The sequence below is a fragment of the Rousettus aegyptiacus genome, unplaced genomic scaffold (assembly GCF_014176215.1).
Source record: "Rousettus aegyptiacus isolate mRouAeg1 unplaced genomic scaffold, mRouAeg1.p scaffold_m13_p_4, whole genome shotgun sequence".
Taxonomy (NCBI): domain Eukaryota; kingdom Metazoa; phylum Chordata; class Mammalia; order Chiroptera; family Pteropodidae; genus Rousettus; species Rousettus aegyptiacus.
This window is the reverse complement of record NW_023416307.1, coordinates 42,703,501-42,724,183: the sequence shown is the minus strand read 5'-3', so window position 1 is coordinate 42,724,183 and position 20,683 is coordinate 42,703,501. Positions and strand designations below refer to the sequence as shown.

The following is a 20,683-nucleotide window of genomic DNA, read 5'->3' as shown; positions in this document are numbered from 1 at the left end:
CCACTTGAAAGAAATCTATTGCCAAATCTGGGACAACCTGAGCATGGGAACAAATAAAGATCCTAGTGAATTAAATCTGTTGAAGAAAATAGCGATCCATGAGTCCATACTGGTACTAACTAAATAAGAAAGAAGAAAAAACTTTTGCTTATAATAAAATGTAAATTACCATACACAGATGAATGATAGAATTAGAAAACCCACATTGTAACCATCATTTTAATAACCAATTCAGGCAAGAACCATCGATGTATATTTAAACTATTGAGTGAAAATTTAATATAAAATAGTTTATCTGCGTAAAGTATCTCCTCGCAGATTAGTTATTAATTATTAATTAATTATAATAAATTATTAATTACTTATTAATTATAAATGGGAATGATAATTATATAGCATAGAAACCTAGAAGACACCACCTTAACCAAACATCACCAATAACGGGACAAATAATGCCATGTGCTTCCCGATGTGATGCGCTGAGGACGCAGCATCACTTCTGTGGTATTCCTGGGGGGAGGCGGAATTAATAACCTAAATCTAGACGTGAGGCAAGACCTGAAGGGCATTCTACAGAACAACTGGCTGGGACTCTTCCAAAATGGCAATTCGTGAAAGACAAAGAAAAAAAGTTTTGAGAACTGTTCTAGACTGAAGGAGATTAAAAAGTCTTTATAAATAAATGCAATGTGTGACTCCATTTTGATTCTGGATTGAATCTTGAAATGGGAAGGAAGGATTCCTCTAAAGCAGCAGTCCCCAACCTTTTTGGCGTCAGGGGCTGGTGCTCCTATGAGACTCTTAATGCCTAATGATCCAAGGTGGAGCTGAGGCAGTGATGCTAGCGCTGGGGAGCAGCTGCAAATACAGATGAAGCTTCGCTCCCTTGCCAGTTACTCACCTCCTGCTGTGAGGCCTGGTTCCTAACAGGCGGTGGACCAGTATGGGTCCGCAGCCTGGGGGTTGGGGAACCCCTGCTCTAAAGAACACTATAGGGGTAGTTAGCAAATTTTTCATATGGAATGTAAATTATATAATAATATATACGTGTTAAATTTTCTGGATTTTATAACTAGACTGTAATTAGGAAATAGACCTGAAGCATTTAGGGATAAAGAGAAAAGTGATGATAACTTTAACTTATTGTTAAATGGTTCATAAAAATTGTGTGTGTGTGTATATGTGTTAAGAGAAAGACAGCGATAAAGACAGGGAATATGACAAAATATTAACAATTGGTGACTCTAGACAAAGAATATGGAGGTCTTTGTACTACTGCACTTCTTCTATAATTTTAAAGAGAATTCAAAATAAAAAGTTAGAAACACTATAAAGATTAACATTTGCCAGTTATATAAATACCAGATAATAAAATGCCCAAATACTATGGACTGAATGTTTGTGTCCTCCCCAAATCCATATGTCAAAGCTCCAATTCCCAATATAATGGTATTTGGAGGTAGGGCCTTTGGGAGGTAATTGGGTTGGGATGATATCATGGTGAGCAGCCCTCATGACAGGATTGGTGCCCCTAGAGGAGGATAAAGAGATCAGAGCTCTCTCGCTCTCTATGCCATGTTAAAATACAGCACGAAGGTGACTATCATCTACAAGCCAGGAAGTGTCCTCATCAAAAAACCAACCATGCTGGCAAATTTAACTTGGACTTCTATCTTCCAGAACTGTAAGAAATAAATTTGTGTTGTTTAAGCCATCCAGTTTATAGTAGTCGTTATAGCAGCACAAGCTGACTAAGACTAAATAACAGGAAACTCTGAATGTAAAGTAATCGCCTACTAAGAAAACTTGTGAGCTAAATGCTTATAGCTTGAGATAAAAATTTCAACAACAGCCTTTTAGGAGTATTCCAAAGTGCCCAATTCACACTCCACCAGTGCTGTATGAGTGCATATATTTATTTTTCTATTAAATGACTCACAACACAGGTGATCTCTGTGCCACTTCTAGAGCCCTGGATCCATGAAGCCAGATGCTGTGCTTGTGCTGACCCAGCCTTCAACCTTGAGCCTTCTTCCTTTCCACTACTGTTGGTAATTTCTGCCTCGCTCTTCAGATCCTGATACCATTAAGAAGGAAACATTTTGACAGTAGAACCCAGACCAAATCACTGATCTCCTTGGTTTGTTCATTCAACATGAAGAAACCGTGAAGAGCCTCGGCAAGTGGCTGATGGGGGACATGGGAAGAGTCAGAAATGACTGCAGAAATGTGATGTGGGGAGAATGTAAAGAAAGTGCCGTGAAGAGAGGGACTAGAAGGTTGGAGGGAGTGATAGGAAATAAGATGAGATGAATTTTGGAAAACGTATTGAGTTTAATCTGCTAGGAAGATATCTAGATATGTTTACCAGACAGTGCCTGCTCAGGAAGCATTTGTCAACCAAATGAGAGAAGACAGGGCTGGAAAATAGTTCCTTGGAGGTGACCATAGAAACCCCGAGAATAGATGAGGCCAGCAGCACTGAGCTCAGGCAAAGAGTCAAGGACAGAATTTTTGTACTGGGTCTGCTGAGATTTTGAAGACTGGCTGTCGAAATTCTACTATGTTTCTCTTATATTCTAAAAAGAATGATTTGTTCCTTTATAAGATGGATTATGTCCTTTACAAAATGCCGTCCCATATTTCTTATTTAAGTTTGGCAGTGTTTACTTTCCTGGGGCCAGGGAGCCCATGAGAACCAAGGCTTTCTCATGTTGTAGTTAATAGGTGTTAATGGCAGTGCATAGGGGAAAGAATTAAAGCTATAAAGCTGGTATTTGCTTTATTCGGTTGGCATTGTTACAAATAATTTTATCTCGACAGCTTCCATACTAATCATCACCTTCAAGAGACTGAGGAAACAACCTGAGTAGAGATTTAGGCCTATCTGAGGTGTCCAATGGCCTTGGGATTTTCCAGTGTGGTTCAAACAGCTTTAGAAGATTATACTTCATTTATTAAACTCCTGCTGAGCACCTGTATGTACCAGGTACTAATTAGCAGGGGATATTGACATAGAAATAATAAAAGATCCCTACTCATAAAGCAAGCACACGTGGTCTAGAGAAGAGATGTTTGTAAGGAAAAAATATTATAAGGGATGTGTGTGTGTGTGGGTGACCATAGAGCCTCTGGTCACAACATTTTCATCAACTGATCAATAATACATAACCTTGTTTTATAAGTATTTCTATTTAAAGACAGTTTATTTAACATATATTGTTAGTTCATTAACATTGAAGTCATGGACACTATAATTCGTGCCCGAAGGAAGCTTACTTAACGCATGAATTTTCAGCCTCCTTTCTCTTAGGAATACTACATGGCACTTTGGCACTGTGCTTGGGGGCCATTTTAAATAGTGAAATCATCAAAAAAATTGCAAAAAATGGAACATTAAATATACCTCAAAAAAATACACTTATTTACAGCATGAACACTGAAGTAAGAAGCAGAGTCACCTTGTGTGGCTTCAGCTAGGAACTCGAGTTGTCTCACGTGAATCAACTTTTTAAAAAATTAAATAATGTATTAATTTCTTTCAATTACAGTTGAAATTCAATATTACTTTATATTAGTTTCAGGTACACAGTGTAGCGGTTAGACGTTTGTATAATTTATAAAGCATCCCCCTGATATGCCTAGCACCCGCCTGGCACCATACATAGTTATTACAATATTACTATGTTCCGTATGCAGTACTTGAAACCCTCTTGCCTATTTTGTAACAACCAATTGTACTTCTTTCTCCCTTCACCTTTTTCCCCCTGTCCCCCAAATTTCTTCCCATTTGGCAACCATTAGTTTATTCTCTGTATCTATGAATCTGTTTCCGTTTCATTTGTTCATTTATATTGTTCTGTAGATTCCACATGTAAGTGAAATCATGCGGTATTTTTTCTCTCTGTCTGACTTATTTCACTTAGCATAGAACTCTCTAGGTCTATCCATGTTGTGACATGACTCAACTTTTTCACCCCTCTGCGCATGTTTAGGAATCACGGAGAAAGAAGCCCAAGTATGAATTTTGGGGTTAAAAATAAGTTTTAGCAAGTAGGTAAATTTACAAGTACAAAATTCACATATAATGAAGATTGACTGATACACACACGCAGTGGATGCTATTGAGGCACAAAGAAGAGACAATTAACAAGTAACCCTGTCGGTAATGCATTAGAGGCAGGAATGAGGGTTTTGTCCTCCAGGATGTAACGCTTGCTGGTAATCACCCCTTACCAGATGAACCGAACAGTTTCTGTGGCGCTGTAAGAGTAAGGGTAGATGAAGAGACAGTAGGGAGAAGAGATTGGGGAAGAGGGATGAGAATACAAGGGTGGGTTAGCAGAGGAGTGGGTGAAATTTTACATTTTCTGCCCCTTCCCCTGCTACAGCATTATCTTCTGTTTGTAAGAACTGAACAGAGAACACAATTTCTGAAGTCATTTTCCTTATTTCTAAATTATTAGCATGACCTTCCCACTTTTCAATGTTCAAGAAATTTGTTAAATATTCTTTACTTTCAAAACACAGTTGAGAAATCATGGCGGCCGGGGAGGGGAGCGGTGCTGAGCAGTGTCCTGACGGTACTGGGTGTGAGTTCTCAGGATCCAGGTGTTCAAAGCACACAGAAGACAGAGGCTGTTAGGGATTCCTAAATAGGCACAATAATCTGCAACACTCAGATTTTTTTTTTTCTTTCTGGGAAGTAAAGAATAAATAAGCTTTGAGGAATGCTCCTTTAAGAAAGATTAGGTCTTGTGTCTCCTGAGCCAAGCTAATGGACTTACAGCTGAACTGGGCAGAGACCTGTGTGAATCTGTCAGAGGAAAGCATTAACTCACCCCTCACTAGTTTTCTAGAAAACTGAGAAATTATCATGAAATCACATATTCTCAAAAACGACAAGGAAGAGTGGAGAGAGGGAGAAAAATGTGTGAAGTTACACACAGGAAGCTGCTAGAAAGTTGAGAAATTGTCCCTGTAACTTTTCTAAGAATCGGTTTCCTCTTATCTTGAAAATAAGAAGAAAAAACTCTCTCAGAGGGTTGGCGAAACTGGAGTCTTTGAGACACCAGAAATGTTTGTCCCTGTCCCCATTCCCATAAGAAGATGCTGTGGGATATTTACTTTATCACAGAATTATAGAATGTTAGGGATTGAAGTATCCTCAAATGTGGAATAGGTCAACTCCCATTTTCTTTAAATGACAGAACCACAGAACTGAGAAATTAGATGACCTGTCCAAGACAATGCTTCAGCCAGGGGTTGACCCAAGATCACCTAACCCAGGGCTCTTCTCTTTAAGCATGCATGGGATTTGTTGTCCTTCATTGTTGGTCTTGTTGGGTCAACACTCAGATAAATAACTGTTATTCATTAACTGCAGGGCAAAACCAACATGCACCATGATAGCTTTCATCCAGTTCTTGGCCTCTGGTGGGCTTGCATAAGAGGGCGATAATCTCAGGAACTAATTTGGTTTGATCTTTCTCAGTATGAGCACTGGCCTCAGAGGTGGGCACTTCTGAGTGGTGTAGTGGAAAAGCCAGAGCTTACAGTTGGGTAGACCTATTGGATGGAATCTGTCACTGGCTGTGTGACTTCAGGCATAGGTATAATTTATTTCCTCTGACACTCAGTTTTCCCATCAATAAAAATGAAGACAACATGCTCATTTCACAAGACTAAGATCATGCGTATGACACATGCTCACCTAATCGTGTCTTAATGCTTGATAATTTTTCTTCTTCTTTTTGATCCCAAAGCATTTATGTCTATTAATGGAGCTGGGTGAAAGACTTAGAGACGTCATTACAACTTATTTAAACTTTTTTCTTATTAAAAATATTATCAAAGCAATTCGTGTGCATTATAGAAAAGTAAAAAAGGAAGTAAAAAAGATGACAATATTTCACTAATTAATAGCTGATGGCTATCCTTCTAGACTTTCTACTATCATATACAGTTTTCATATAAAAAGAATATAATACTGTATCTATTATGTTATAACTTACTTTTAAAAATCCCAGAAAAGATCATGGACATCTTAACCTATAAATCAACCCACTTGTACAACTTAATTTTTAATTACTAAATAGAAGCCCACTGACAGTCTATTCAATTATTCAAACCAATTCTCTTTGATAGGCATGTAGATTGTTTCCAATTATCTGCTGTTGTAAACAGTGCTACAGTTAACACTTTTGTGGATAAATCTTTGTTCACACCCTTAATTACTTCTTTAGTTCAAATGCCTAGAAATGGGATTAATCGGTTAAAGACAATTCATAATGTTAAAGTTTTCAACAGAATTTGCCACATTGCCCTCCAAAAAATTATAAAATAGTATTCACACCAGCAGCATATAAAACACTAGGAAATGGTCTTTGTTTGACTATCTCAGGTTTGGTTTCCTCAGCTCCTCAGTGGACAGATGGATCAGGACTTCAGGGGTTAAGAAGTTCCCGCCATCCAACTAATGAATTATTTTTTTCCAGTGAGCAAAATTAGTACTCTGCAGCAGGCGTGATGCTAGATGCTGGAGATAAAGAGTTAAAAAAGCATATATATACATATATATATGTATATATACACATATATTTATGTATATATATGTGTATATACATATATATGTGTGTATATATACATATATATGTATATATGTGTGTGTATATATGTGTGTATGGGTATATATATGTGTGTATATAGATGTGTGTGTGTGTAGATATGTGTGTGTGTGTGTGTGTGTATATATATATATATATATATATATATATATATATATATACACCCTTCCCTGAGAGTATACAGTGTGATAAGTCCAACCGCAGAAGGAAGTCTAGGGGTTAGCCCCTCTCCCAGGCCTGGGCAGGCGGAAGGCCCAAGAAGAACTAGCAAAGACTTCCTGGAGGAGGTGATGTCTTAGGCGAGCTTTGAAGACTGAATAGGAATTAGTTCCATGAAGAAGTGTGGAAGGGCCAGAGGAACCTCATGTATAAGATCTCAAAGTGGGAGCAAGCAGATTCACAGGAATTATAGCCAGGACTCTGGGAAAAGCTTCTTTTGTTTAGACTTTTATAGACACCAAAGCCTCCCCATAAAGGAGAGATCCTATAAATGCACTACATTTTATAGAAAGTAATTTGACCATGTGTTTGAAGAATCTTAAAAAAAAAAAATGAAAGAGGCATGGGTACATTTATGTGCTGAGAGTATAAGGCCATTGAGGGCAGGGTAGATTAAAAACAGCAGAGGGAGGAAGCTGTGAAATAAGATCACTTAGTAAATCGAACTTGTGGAGTGGATAAGATTACCAGGTGGAATATATATAAAGTGACAAGAGCCAAGATGAAAATCCCAAGGACTCTAACTTGTCTTTAGAGGAGGCTGGAGGAGGTAGAGTCAGAGAAAGAGCTCCAAATAGGGGGTAAACAACAGCGCCAAACATTGCAGAGAGATTAAATAGTATAAGAAGAAAATAAATAAGTGGATAGATGGTTTTGGCAAATAAGGAGATCAGTGGTGACCTTTCTCTGGAGTAATTTCATTATATTAGTGTTAATACGAGCCAAGGTATAGTGGATTTAGATGTGATAGGAATATAATAAATTATCCTCATTATCAAGGCAGTTATAAATCAGCACTTGCGAGGGATAGGGGAATGATAATGCTGAGTGATGGCATTACCAGTAAAATGAGCACTCTCTGGTTCTAGTGTGTAGATTGGTAAAATTTGTTTGGAAAGCAATTTGACAATAAAAGCCAATAATCTTAAAATATTCATATTATTTTGGAACACTAGTTCTATTTCTGAAACTCTACTTTTAGAAAGTATCCATAAATATTGGCCAATATTATGCATAATAATGTTTGTTGTGTTAAAAGATAAATTGAGGCATATTAAAGTTTTTGAGTTTATTTGAACAAAAGTTGATTCAAATCAGGCAGCATTCCATCTAGCAGAGAGAAAGGAGCTCCAAGGAGCTGCACAAAATAAATGACTTACAAGCAGAAGGGAGTAGGAACAAGGAAGTTATACCCTGCAAAAAAGTGGGTTATTTATTACAAAGTTACTTTCTTTTAGGGGATGACAGATGTCTAGCCGGCAGATTACCTAATTAGTGCTGATCACATGATTCCTGGTTGACTGTTTTAAGATTCGATTTCTGGGAAAGTGGAGATTGTAATTAAGTCTCGTTTTGGTGATGTGGGACTTAGCATAATCAACTACATTTGGACCCAATTGTTTTGCATTTAACAATTGCCATGCCACTAACAACTGTGAAAAGGTAGTAGCCACCTATATGTTCAACAACAGAATAGTTAAGTAAACTATGGTATGTCCATTTGCTGGAATACTGACTAGTCATTACAAATTATATTCATGAGTCCTATGTAGTGACAGAAAATATTTGTGTTATAATGTTAAGTTACAAGTTTAATAGCTGGATAGACCACTGAAACTACAGGGTAATCATACTGTTTTATAAAGTACCTCTACGGAGTGGGGTTGAAAGGTAGAATGAATTCAGTACAAAAAAAAAAAAATTAATAGCATCTGTATCTGAGATATAGGACTATAGGGGGCAGTTATTTTTATTCTTTCAGCTTCTCAGTATTTTCCAAGTTTTTTTAGTGAACATGTAACATTTAAAAAAATTAAGTAAACGTTTTTTAAAAGGAGGTTTGATGGTAAAGGAAAAGGGAGGGATTGAGAAGTGGCTTAAGAGGGGTGCGAGATTAAGGGGAGGGTGAATTTTAGGATGGGAATTATCTGAAAGTATTCGAGGTCAGTGGAAAGGGTGAGGCCGATGCAGGGATAGAAAGGATGCTGGGGAGGCCAAAGTAATTACGAAAGGTGACAGGTTTGGGTCGGGTAGGAGGAAGGCTTGAGAGAAGAGAAAGATATCTACTCTGAGCAAGCTAGAAAGAGGTAAGTAAGAATGGGAGACTTTGGAGATATGCTGGAAGGACGTGGAGGGAGTTTTACCTGAAAACATTTGGAAACTAAATAAATGTTGAGGGTTGAGATGTAAGCATGTGATCAGGGACTTGAGTGAGGCAAATATGTCTACGAGCCAATGTGGGGAATGGAAAATAGAATAAAACTGAGGAGTATGACAGTGGGTCACCCAGTAGTCTCATTTGAGGACAGAAAGCTGCTCCCGGCAAGCTGTGATTGGGAATGGAAAAGTCCAGCTGGAGATGGGCCCTGGAGGGACATGTGGTCCAGAGGATAGAGGTCAAGACTTGCAGAGGGTGCTTGTATGAGTCAGTGAAATGATTGACTGTGATATTGGGGCTCACAGATGAGCAAGTGAAACCAGGAGGAGTCTGATAGGTAGACTAACACACAGAAATAGAGGTGCTGAAGCCCTCCCTCAGTGAGACTAAATAACCACTTTAACTTGATCGAAGGTGAACGAGAAGTGGATGAAAAGGTGGCTAAGGAGCAAGTTTTGCCAGCCAGGATGAGGATGACTGCACCCTGAGGGTGCGATGGTGGGAACGACAGAGTGGAAGAAACAGAGAAGCAGTCGTGCAGGCAAGATGGTAGAGAGGTCCAGATGTTGGTGGGGGGCATCGGCAGTGGTGCTGAAGTCGGTTGGAGCTGGAGAGGAGAGACACTGAGGACACTGTTGAAGATCAGAGTCCCTGTGGGTATCAGAGTAATAATTACAAGGATGGGAAGGGGCAGCCCAATGGCAGAAGAGAATAAACAATATCCTAAAAGCCGATGCAGAAATAGGAGTGTGTCAACACCAGCAATATTTTATGAAAATGATTAATTGGGAAATTAATGTTTGTATTATCCTAACATCCATCAAATATTCTTAATGGTGGTAGAATTGGTACTGAAAAATATATCTAAAATTTAGTAACTTTGGAACATGAATTAGATATGATTAAAAAGCTACTAAGAAGGCAAGTAATGGGACTATTCAATTCTATTAATTTAGAAGCAAGCACTGCAAAATATTAAAAATGATGTTAAGAAAATATAGAACAGCATTAATGGAAAAAAATGTGCTAAAAGTGCACTAGATTTAATAGCTCCATAACTCATCCTCTCTAATTTATGTCTATTCTTGAGAAGAAATTTTTCCAGAATATGCACATTTTGAGTAAGGCTGAGTCTTCAGGTATGCATCTCTTAGATAAAATAAATCATGTAGGAAACTGTTTTAGGTAAATTCAAGTGTGGTAATCCTGGAGATGTTTGGAAATGCAGTGTTGGAATTCAAGAGAGGCCTAACCTGGAGCTGTAAAGTTGGAAGTTATCTGTGTAAGACTGAGCATTTAAATCATGAGAAAAGATGGAATTTACCAAGCAGAGAGTACACATTCAAGAGCCAAGGTCAAGGACATGATCTTCTGAAGCCACTAAGTTCAGAGGACGGGAAGAGAAAGCAGAGAGGGAGGACACTTACTGAGAACCAAGAATGTGTCAAGGAGTTTCCAAGCATAGACTTCTAACATCTCATTTACTCCTTCCAGGCTGTTGTATACATTTGGTGTAAAATGAGGACAATGAGAAATGAAAGGTGAAACAGCTTGGCCGGGTCATGCAGGTCTGTTTGATTCATGTTTGCTTCCTTGAGAGGCATGGGTGAGCCTGACATAGAAAAACCAACTGCACAATTTCGAAACAGAGAGGAGAGAAGCTGAGGTAACTCAAAGGAAATGAACTGGTGCCCTCTGCCTCAGTAAATGGCAACACCATCCACTCAGTTTGCAAAGCCACAAATCCTCTCGCTTTCTGACTCCCACATCATATTCATCAGCAGGTCCTAGGAGTTCTACCTGCAAATTATGTCCTTGTTCTACCACATCTGCTGCACACTGTCTTAGTCTTAGTCTTACTTATCTCTCTTCTAGAAAGCTCCAGTCACTTCCTATCCTGTGGCTATTCTTGCCCATTTTCTCTACAGCAACTGACAAGGCGAATGCTGTTGGCTTTCAGAGCGTTAATTAGTTGTATTGTTCATTGTTGGAAATTCATTGTTGGGGCTGTCCTGTTCATTTCAGAATGTTTAACATCCCTAGCCTCTGCCCAGGAGCATCCCAAGTAAATGCCTCCACTTACTCCCAAATCTTTCTCTAAGGGAGAGGTGATATTGCTCCATCCACCTCATCCTATCCCCAGGCTAAGAACCAGAGCCTGAGTGATCTGGTCACATAAAGCACATGATGTCACTGCCCTGCTGAAAATCTTTAACAGTTTCCCTCTGGGGACTTTAAAGTCGCTCACGCCCTGGCCTCCGGCCACTTCTTTAACCTCATCTTCTACAGCCCTCCTCCTTCTCTCGCTTGCTTCAGTCCAGCTTCCTTTTCCATCCTTGACTAATTGACCTACTTCCCACCTCTAGGCCTTCATGCCTGCTATTCCTCTAAAAGAGCTCCTTCCTTGGCTCTTCTCGACTTATCCTTATCTCTTTCTTCAGGCTTTGCACTAATGCTGATGTAGGTGTGAGACTGCCAATGGCCATCCTGGCTAAGACTAAAAGCAGGCATTACTGAAAAATGAAGGGAGGGAGGGAGAGAGAGAGAGAGAGAGAGAGAGAGAGAGAGAGAGAGAGAGAGAGAGAGAGAGAAGGAGAGAGAGAGAACGAACATCATTTGAATCCCTGGATCCTGCTGTGCCTTAGGTAGGTAGGATCATTTGAATTCCCAGTACACAAGGTAGTAGCATTCCTTTTTTACTTAAGTTGCTCATTGTGACTAATACACCATGTGTTCCTTCATAGCCACACCTGTGTGTACAAAGTGAAGAGCAGGCGAGCCTCTTTTAGTACTGGGTGAAAGGTGCCTCTCCAGGATCTTCTTCCAAGCTCCCTCAAGGAAGGGCTAGCATCCTTGGCAGAGTTGCACAAACCCTCCCATTTCCAGCTCCCCACTAAATAACTCTCCTGGCACTCTGCCTCATTATCTCTTTTCTTTCTTCCATATATTTCTATTTTTTTTTTTTGCCCTAAACAAGCTCAAAACTCCTTTCTTGGAAAAGATATCTTTTCTCCATCTAATTATCCTTTTAGATTATAACTTATGTCTTCTACTTTTCACCATCAAACTTCTTGAAAGAGAATACATGAATGAGCCCCTCCATTTTCTCATTATATACATGCCACCATTCAACCCTTTGCAACCAGGCCTTTACACTCACTCTTCTTATGAAATTGCATCTGCCAGTGGCCACCGGGACCTCCAAGTCAGCCAACTAACTATGGCCTTTCCTCGTTCCTCATTCTCACTGCTTTTTCTTCAGCATTTAGCCCAACTGACCATACCTTCCTCATCTTCCCAGGCTTACGATATACCTAGTGATTTTCCCACCTTCCTGGCCATTCCTCTGGTTACTGGAATATTGATAAAACTTCTGGGTAAGAGTGGTAAGATGAATGTCAATGCTTGAGTCACTCTTCTTTGTTCAATGAAGCCACTCGACTGCCTGTTAGTCCCACCCATTTAAAATTCCATATGAAATGGTCTGTCACTTAGGTCTCTCAGAACAACCTAGTTCTAGTAGACAAAAATTGAAATTTTCTAGACACCATTCTGTAGTGGGAACTGTTTATTCCTTTGTGTTATCTGAGCATTTAGATAGTATCTACAATTGTCCACTGGATTGATCTGTCCGGGTATCCCTCTTCTATTCATTCTATAAACCAGAGCTTTTACTTGAAGTCTTACACTGGATTGGCTGGAAAGACCAAAATTGCAAAAATAACAAAAATACAGTAAATCAAGTTATTTTTAAGATAAATAATAAACAAATATAGTTAAAGTGAAGTTCCTGCATTAATTACCAATCCCTCCTTACTTGGGTATTGGGGTAAACCAACGGTTGGTTTTTCTGTACAAAGTTCAGGCAACTTGTCCTCCTTTAGCAATAATTTTTTACTCTTATGAAATGAAAAGAATTATTTTCTCGTAAGGAAATGGGCGTAGCCTATGGGTTGTGAGCAGATTCTAGTCTTTTTCCTATTTATAGTAATGTAGCAGATTTTTGTTCTATTTTGTTTCTATTTTCACTTTGATTTTGCTTAGTGACACTTCGACGGTGGCTGTTGGGAAGGTAGACCACACACATGAGCCTGGGAGGAAGTAGCCAATAATGATAACCACATTTCAGCTTAGAACCTTCTTTATTAAGGAAGGTCCTTCAGACACTTTTATTAGCAAGCAGATACAAGCTCGGCAAGAACACCTTTCAAAGTCACAGTTCCAATTGTTTTTGTGAGGTCAAAGAAGGCAGAGAACACAATGGTGGTTGGTGGCTTAGCATTAAAACAATGATAATCAAGTTGCCAGCCTTATGCCTTCCAACAAATATAACTATCACCCCCACCGTTTCTGTCCTCTGAAGAATGAAAGGAAGTTGGGATTCAAGACTTGATGTTAATCTAGATCACATGCACTACTTGCTCTGACAGAAGACAAGGTTGCCAACCCTACCCAGACTTGGACAGAATGGTGGCTATGTTCTCTGTGCCAAACCTTCTCATCACTGACTTTCATCTAGATCTTGAAGTGTCTGATTCTCCCTGGGCAAGGGCGGGCCACTGGACCGGCAGCGACAGCAACGCTTGGCTGCACCACCCTGGGTGCTTTTTCCACATGGAATGCTTCTCCTGAGGCTGACTCCACTGAGGCCACGCCCCCAAAAGCGTGGCGCAGGTCATAGTGTGCCCGGTGCCCTGGTAGGGATGGCGGGGGAGCTGCCGCCACCAGGGGCTCCCCCACCACCACCCTGGCTGCAGGCAGGTTAGCTGGAGGAGACAAAGGCTTGGCGGAAGCTTCCGCAGGAGTGGGTGAGTTGGTGCCCTCCGGTTGGGGTTGAGGTAACACAGGCTGGAGAGAGAATCGTCCTTAGATTAGCTACCTTTCTCTTCCTAGACAAGGCCACCAATGCTTCCTGGTGGAACCCCATCCAATTCTTTATAGTAATAATTTATATTTGCGAGGAATCTGGCAAGAAAGAGGAGGAGGAGGAGGATGCAGAGGACGAGGAGGGGGAGGAGGGGAAGGAAGGGAGAGAAGGATGGGGGGAGAAGAGGAAGAGGGAGGAGGAGGAGGGGGAGAAGAAGGAAGAAGAACTACCTAGGAGCAAAGGATTGTTATCAGAGATGCAGGAGAGGGTAACTGGTTTACGGTAGTCCCTTTCTCACCAATTGTCTTGGGGATGGTAGACTTACACATCTCCCACAAGCAAAAGCATCCCACCTTATGGCTAACCTTCACCAGCAGTGTTACCCTTTCTGTTATCTACACCTGCAACCACTGGGAGATGCCAGGCAGATCTGGCCACCTGGTTTCTGCAATTCAGAAAATCACTCTCACTCCAGCAAATCAGAAGGTGGCTTGGTCAAATACCCACTAAAATGGTTCTGCCCTGTAGCTCCCAGTTCATGAGAGGGGAAGGCATGGCTAAAATATCCTTCCATTTATTGATGATCCCATGTACCCTGGTGCTATTTATCATTGTGGGGCTCAGAAGGATAGAGCAGCAAATGCCCTGTAATTACTAACGCAACGCATAAATGTTGAGGAGTCATTGTATTTTGAAGATGAGGGCAAGAGTATCCATGATGCCATTACCTGTGTTTGGAACACCACACAGTTCACTGCAACATCTTCCCCGCCAAACTTTTCGGTGAGCCGTGATTTACAGAAACCATATTGCTGTCCATAGAAAAACAGGAGTTATCTGAACCAGTTCAAAAAGTGGATTCCTCCCCCAATTTCACTGATACTCCAATATATATACAAAATCTTAAACTTTAATTCCTTAAAAATTTTTCTAAAGTTTATAGTTCTTACTTACAGAAGATATATAACATATAATTCTATATAGAATGTGAAAAATATTCTCAAAAATATTTGAGAATGGGAGAAATTACCAATAACCCAGAAATGGTGGGAACCTAGGAGAACTTCTGTTAACATCCATGTATTTCTTATTTTAAAATACTATTAAAAATCGTTTAAAAAATGGGATCCTTATGACTATATCATTTTGTATTCCGTGTTTTTCACTTACCGAAATATGAGAGCATTTTCTTACATCATTCATTATTCCTTGAAAACATAATATTTAGTGTCTATTTACTGATGTATCAATGATTCCCTCCTGTTAGTCATTCAGATCTTTTTGTATCTTTTGTATATTTTTGTATATTTTGTATCTACGATAAGTCATCTTTATAGATATATTTCTGCCAAACATCTCCGTCGATCTTTTTATGCTAAATTCCTAGAAATAGACATTACTGGCTCAAGGACTTAAAAAATTTCATATCAGAGGTATATCTAGAAATTCTACATTTCACACTCCCAGCAACCAGGTATGACTTGGCTTAGTTAGGAAACAGTCTCCTGTCTTTTTTTCTAACTTCAGGGGCCTGCAGCAGGTGATTTGTGACAACTCTTAAATGGAGGAGGTGACACCCCACAGGAAGGCCTGGCATGACCCAGCCCCAGGGAGTGGAGAGGGTATTTTGCAGCTATCTCTTTTCTGCAGCCCCAAGATACTAACTTGCTCCAAGGATGCTCTGTTCTACCACCAGGTTTGACATGCCCAGGGCCTGGCCTGCTCACCTTTTCTGTCAGCAGGTTACACTTGGCTGGGTCTGTGACCTCTTTAGAAACACAGTCAGTGGCAGCCACCACAAATTCCACATAGGTTGAAACTGGAAAAGGCTGATGAGAATAAACGAAAATGCTCATGAGGCAACATGACTTAGCATGAAAAAGGTGGGGGAGGAGAGGCTGGAGAGCAGTAGCAAGGGCCACAGCATTGCATACTCCAAGGAGCACCCTTCACGTAAATCACACTGTGTGGCCAGAGAATTTGGCCCCCGAGGCTTACAGAGGTCAATTATTATGGCCTCATGTTCTGCAGTGCTTGTATACAGAGGTCAGAGGTGGGTGTCTCTGGAAGGAGGTGCAGGTATCCACTGCCCATCATTCAGGGCCGAGTGAGTTTTCAAATAGGATGTAGGAACTCAGAGGCGGACCTTGCACTGACCTGAGTGGGAACGCTTCCCCCCCAACCTCTACCTCTACTTTCCTTCTTGGGGTTGCACTTTAAGACCCAAGGTTTAAGTTATTCCAAGATGGAGCAGGAAAGTAAAAAGATTAATACCTCTCCCACCAATTTTATAGAGCAGGATCAAATGAAAAATAAACATGAACGTATGGAAGATACTTGTGCTTTCCTTATAGTTCTTATGGAGCATATGGACTCTTACAATTATAAGATATCTGTTATTTTGGGATAGTCTGGGGTTGGGGTATTCTTAGAAGCATATATTCTGGTTAATAAAATTACCACCTGTACGATATATTTCCAATGCCATGGTTGGTCATCAGAATACCAGTTTTCTTAAATATTAGAATTCTGTTGCATTCAAATGTGCTAAACTGGCCACAGTACAATTAGATTTTTTTCCCCCAGTAAATCAAAAGATATTAGGATCCTGCCATTATATGCCTATCTGTGCAAATAGGCTTGTGTCTTTATACGGATCACTTACGAGAGTGCTGCAGATGGTCAGTGGCGATGGATGATAAAGATGTGGAGACTCGTGAATTTACAGTGAGTGCTTCTGGGTAATGTGGGAACTCCTGTCTGCTGAACAGCGAACCCTGGTGTTTACTAGAACTGAGGAACTAAGGACAGGTAGCATCTGGCTATTTTATGTTAGAGTGTCTCAGCATGGAGGAAGCGCTGGGGTTCTCTGGGTCCTCATGACACTCAGGGTCCTCACACATATCAGGATCCTTTCTTTCCCTTTTCTCCCACAGCCCTCCTTGCCTTCCCACTCTGCTCTGTCCCTCACTGCTGTCTCACCACTGTACATTCCCGAAGTGCCACCAAATTGCCCAATCAGCTAAAAGGTCTCAGTCTTACCACAAGTTGAGCCCGGGAAACTTCCACAAGCTGATAGTAGGAGCCGTTATTACGTGCGTTGAAGGCGGCCAGCGCAGCCTCTACGGCGTGCACCACCCTGGTGTCATTGAGTGGGGCCAGCAGGGGGCAGTCTGGGCACACCTTCAGCACATCCTCCGCAGAGTCTGCGCAGAGAGAAGAAACCCATCCGGGGGTGTAATTGTCGGCGTTCACCCCAGCTCTGCTTCTTTAGAAAGGCCTAAGAGCATCCAAATGGCTTCAGGCGTTCTCTCTGCCTCTTACTAAACCTTCGGGTAGCTCCTGTCATGCTGACATTTCTGCAGGAGCCCCTCTCATCAAAGGGCAATTTTCATCTCCAGTGACAACAGCTCCTTAAAACAGTTTTACAATCCCAGGTCCAGGAAATTTGGCTTCTCCTTTTCCTCACCAACAAAGCGGCTAGAACTACTCGCGTTGAAAATAATTCAGGTCCTTCCTTACTCTACAAGGTCAAAATAATAATAAGAATCATATCTACCTGGACTGGAATCACATTTTGCAAACAACACGGAAAATTGGCCGTCTTGTTTCAGCACTCGGAAATCACAGTCTCCTTCCACAGCCTAGAGAAATAAATCCACAGTGAGGGCCCTAGAGTAAGGCTGGCTTTTTACTTCTCATCAGGGAAGGGTTGGTCCCTCAGGCGTAATAGTCAAAGGTGAGCCTCACAAAATCACTTTCACTGGCTGATATTGACACATTACAGTCTCTGGTTTCAGGAAGGGCTACAACAAGAAAGTCGAACTGTTGTAAAAATCAGCCCCAGGGAAGATGGCCTCAAATGGTAATTTTAGAAATTACACCCTCCCTAGCCATGAGCGCAGTCCGGGCAGCTGGATAAAATGGGCCTGCTCTTTGCAGAATCACAGTGGAACTGGCTGGGCTGCCACCCAAAGTCACCCTAAGAGTGCCACTCACGTGCTCCTGAAGCTGCCTCACAGAGCAGTTTGCCACAGGGGTGGGGTCCAGCGCGTGGCAGGTGGTTTCCAGCGTGTCTATTTCAATCTCAAACACCTCTCCCATAGGCCGCTGTGGAAAAGTAGAATGAAGAGGTGAGCAGCCTATTGCCCTGATCCTGTCGATGGGACCAAAGTGGGAGCCTGCATTGGGCTTGAACCCAACCCCTGTTGGAGAGGTGCGTATAAGTCATTTCTGTTGTGAGTCTGCAACTCTACCCCTCTCTGACCTGCCCTGTGGACAGGACCATGACAGGGCTTCTGTCCTCCTGTTGGCTGAGCAAGTGTTCAATGGTGTTTGCCAAGAAAAAGGGGTCACGGGCTTGGATAGGTTGATGGAACCATAGTCGTCACTCTGAGCTCTATTGGGAAGCTAAAAATGAGTGCCGAAACTTATTAATTTAAAATTTTTCACCCTTCAAGCAGTGCTTTGAAAAAGTCACCTTTGGATTTTTCTCAGTTAAGCAGCAAAGTAAGGTGCTGTAAGATAATATCTTACAGTCTCTATCTTCTCTATTCCTCCCTCTACTTCTTTCTTCCTTCCCTCTCATCATCTACTTTCCTTCCTTCTCCATTTCCTTTCCCTTCCTAAAGGAAAAGTTGTCCTTGGCTTTTTGTCTTTGGCTTATAAAGACCTGGATGCAAAGTTGCTGCTCTCTACTGCCCCTTGCTGGTGGGCAGGGGGAAGCGCGAGCTCCTATCTGACACTGAGGAAGCAGTGCATAAGTCACTAGCGTAGACCTGAAGGAGTTGCAGGGAAGGCATTGATAGAGGAGCTTGTATAACTCCTTGGAGTTGTCATCGCCAGCTCACCTGTTTCTGTATCCTTTCTTCAAAGCCTGGAAAATCAAAAAGTTACAAGCGTGCCTTTTTGTCTTTCAGCCAGGTTCTGCCCGCCTTTCATGTCTGTTCTGGCTGACTCACTAGCACCTGAAGCATTGGAATCGCCTCTCCTGGAGGGAGCTATGCCTTATGCGGTGCAGATGTGCCCAAGTTAGCTTCCTGAAAACACTCAGTTGCAGTGAATAGGAGCCGAGCACTCCTGAGTTTCTCAAGGAAAAACTTTAGTGAAGTTTCTCTGCCTTAGTGAAAACTGCAATGTCTGTTCATAACCTTTCTCTCACATGTGCATGCTGTGTGTTATGACCCCTGAACTGACCAGTGTTTCCTCTATATTTCAATATGGTTGTAGCACTCCCAAAATCTGCTGGGACCATCTCAATTGTGGCTATTATGTCCCATGGAGAGATCGAATGCCAATCAGGCAGCCCAGATACCCTGATGTTTACCTTTTCTTTCTTTTCCAGATTGTGAATCTCTTGTGGGCACTATGTCTTTTTCTCCTCATGTTAAGTCGAACCACTAAAATGCCAATATTTGACTGCTTTTAATATACAAAAATGGCAACTTAATATGGTTCAACCTAATAGCACCAATAGTGCCTGATCCTGGTTCTTGCCCATGAAAAGCTTGTAATTAATGTTTGCGGAAAGAATTATTCTTCACTAATTTCAAAATAGTCAGTAGACAGATACCTTTTCCACATCTCTTCAAATCTTTCAGCTGATCCCCAAGGCATATTTTCTAGCTTGATCTTTATCATCACTGGCTTCAGACTGCACTGGTTTCCCGTCTAGCATGTGAGGAAATCAGCTGCATCATGCCAAGACTTCTCTCTGGGAGGCAGCTTGTATAGAGGAAGGAACACAGATCTAGCTAGAATTGAATCCCAGAGCAGTGCTTACTAATCATATGGCCTCAGGCAAAGAAATTACCCTAATTTGTCAGATTACTGGTTTCCTTTTATGTAAGACAAGGACAATACCTACGGCTCGGGACTACACAGGACTCGGGGGTCAAAGGGGTTAAGGAGTAGATATATGCGAGATGGCCTGGCACAAAGTAAGTAGTTTTCGAAAGCTAGTTTCATTCACTCTTAGTCTTCATCCAGAGAAACAGAAGCAAAGAAAGGTAAGTGACTTCCAGCTGGCGATAACTTGGCAATTTAGGGTCCAGTCCCTTGTACTCTGGTTTTTCTAGCAAGCCACATTTTCTACTCGAGATGTTCAAATATCCTTTGAAGACTTTTCTTCTCCTAAACATACCCCTACCCCCAGCACCCTCCTTAAGACCTGTGAATACAATACAAGATGTCTCCTCTTTTGCCCTCTGCCTGCTCCCTCCTTCTCTCCTGGGAGGAAATTAGAGAGTTTACCCCTCTTCCTGTTTCATTTGTGCTGGGAGATGTGATTTTTTGAGACACCCATTTAAGCTCCAGGAACAGGTTCTTTCCGCTCACAAACAGTAGGTTCACTTACCCGAGGCCACACTTTCACTTTGTCAATCTGGTTCAAGGTGTGCTTGTAGCCCCGAAGAAGGTGGCTATTGATGTAGTCCACAGCCAACAGGGCTGCTTGCTCTGTTTCTGGGTCATCACAGTTCAGTTCTCTATAAACCAGACCTGGGCCATGATGATCAGAGTGGCAGCCCCAGAGTTGAGCAAGGCAAAGGACCAGGACAAGGGACCTCATGGCTGCCCCAGAGAGGCCCTGGAAGGTGGGCAGGTACCTGGAAGCTTTGGGGAACACCCAGGTGTTTTGCTGGGAAAGGTAGACCGATGGAGAAGTTGAGGGCTTTATTTATCTGTGGGAGCCTCCAGAGGAATTGCATAAGAACGTGGGATGATTTCTGTTGTGGTTCCAAGAAAATCCCTGCAAACATCAGCCCTGGAAAAGCAAACAGGTTAGGACATTGCTGGCCCCCAAGAAATCTGCCA

The 20,683-nt window shown here is 41.5% G+C and overlaps 1 protein-coding gene across 1 annotated transcript; it reads right to left on the bottom strand.

The window, feature by feature from the left end:
• Positions 1–13,168: 13,168 nt before the first annotated feature.
• AHSG (alpha 2-HS glycoprotein) lies at positions 13,169–20,540 on the bottom strand. Its single transcript, XM_016136257.2, has 7 exons — positions 20,226–20,540; positions 17,870–17,980; positions 17,430–17,514; positions 16,913–17,076; positions 15,598–15,699; positions 14,599–14,682; positions 13,169–13,851 (listed from the first exon to the last, which is right to left on the bottom strand). The coding sequence occupies exons 1-7, from the start codon at positions 20,436–20,438 to the stop codon at positions 13,519–13,521; spliced, it is 1,092 nt and encodes a 363-aa protein (XP_015991743.1). The 5' UTR covers positions 20,439–20,540; the 3' UTR covers positions 13,169–13,518.
• Between the last annotated feature and the right edge of the window lie 143 nt (positions 20,541–20,683).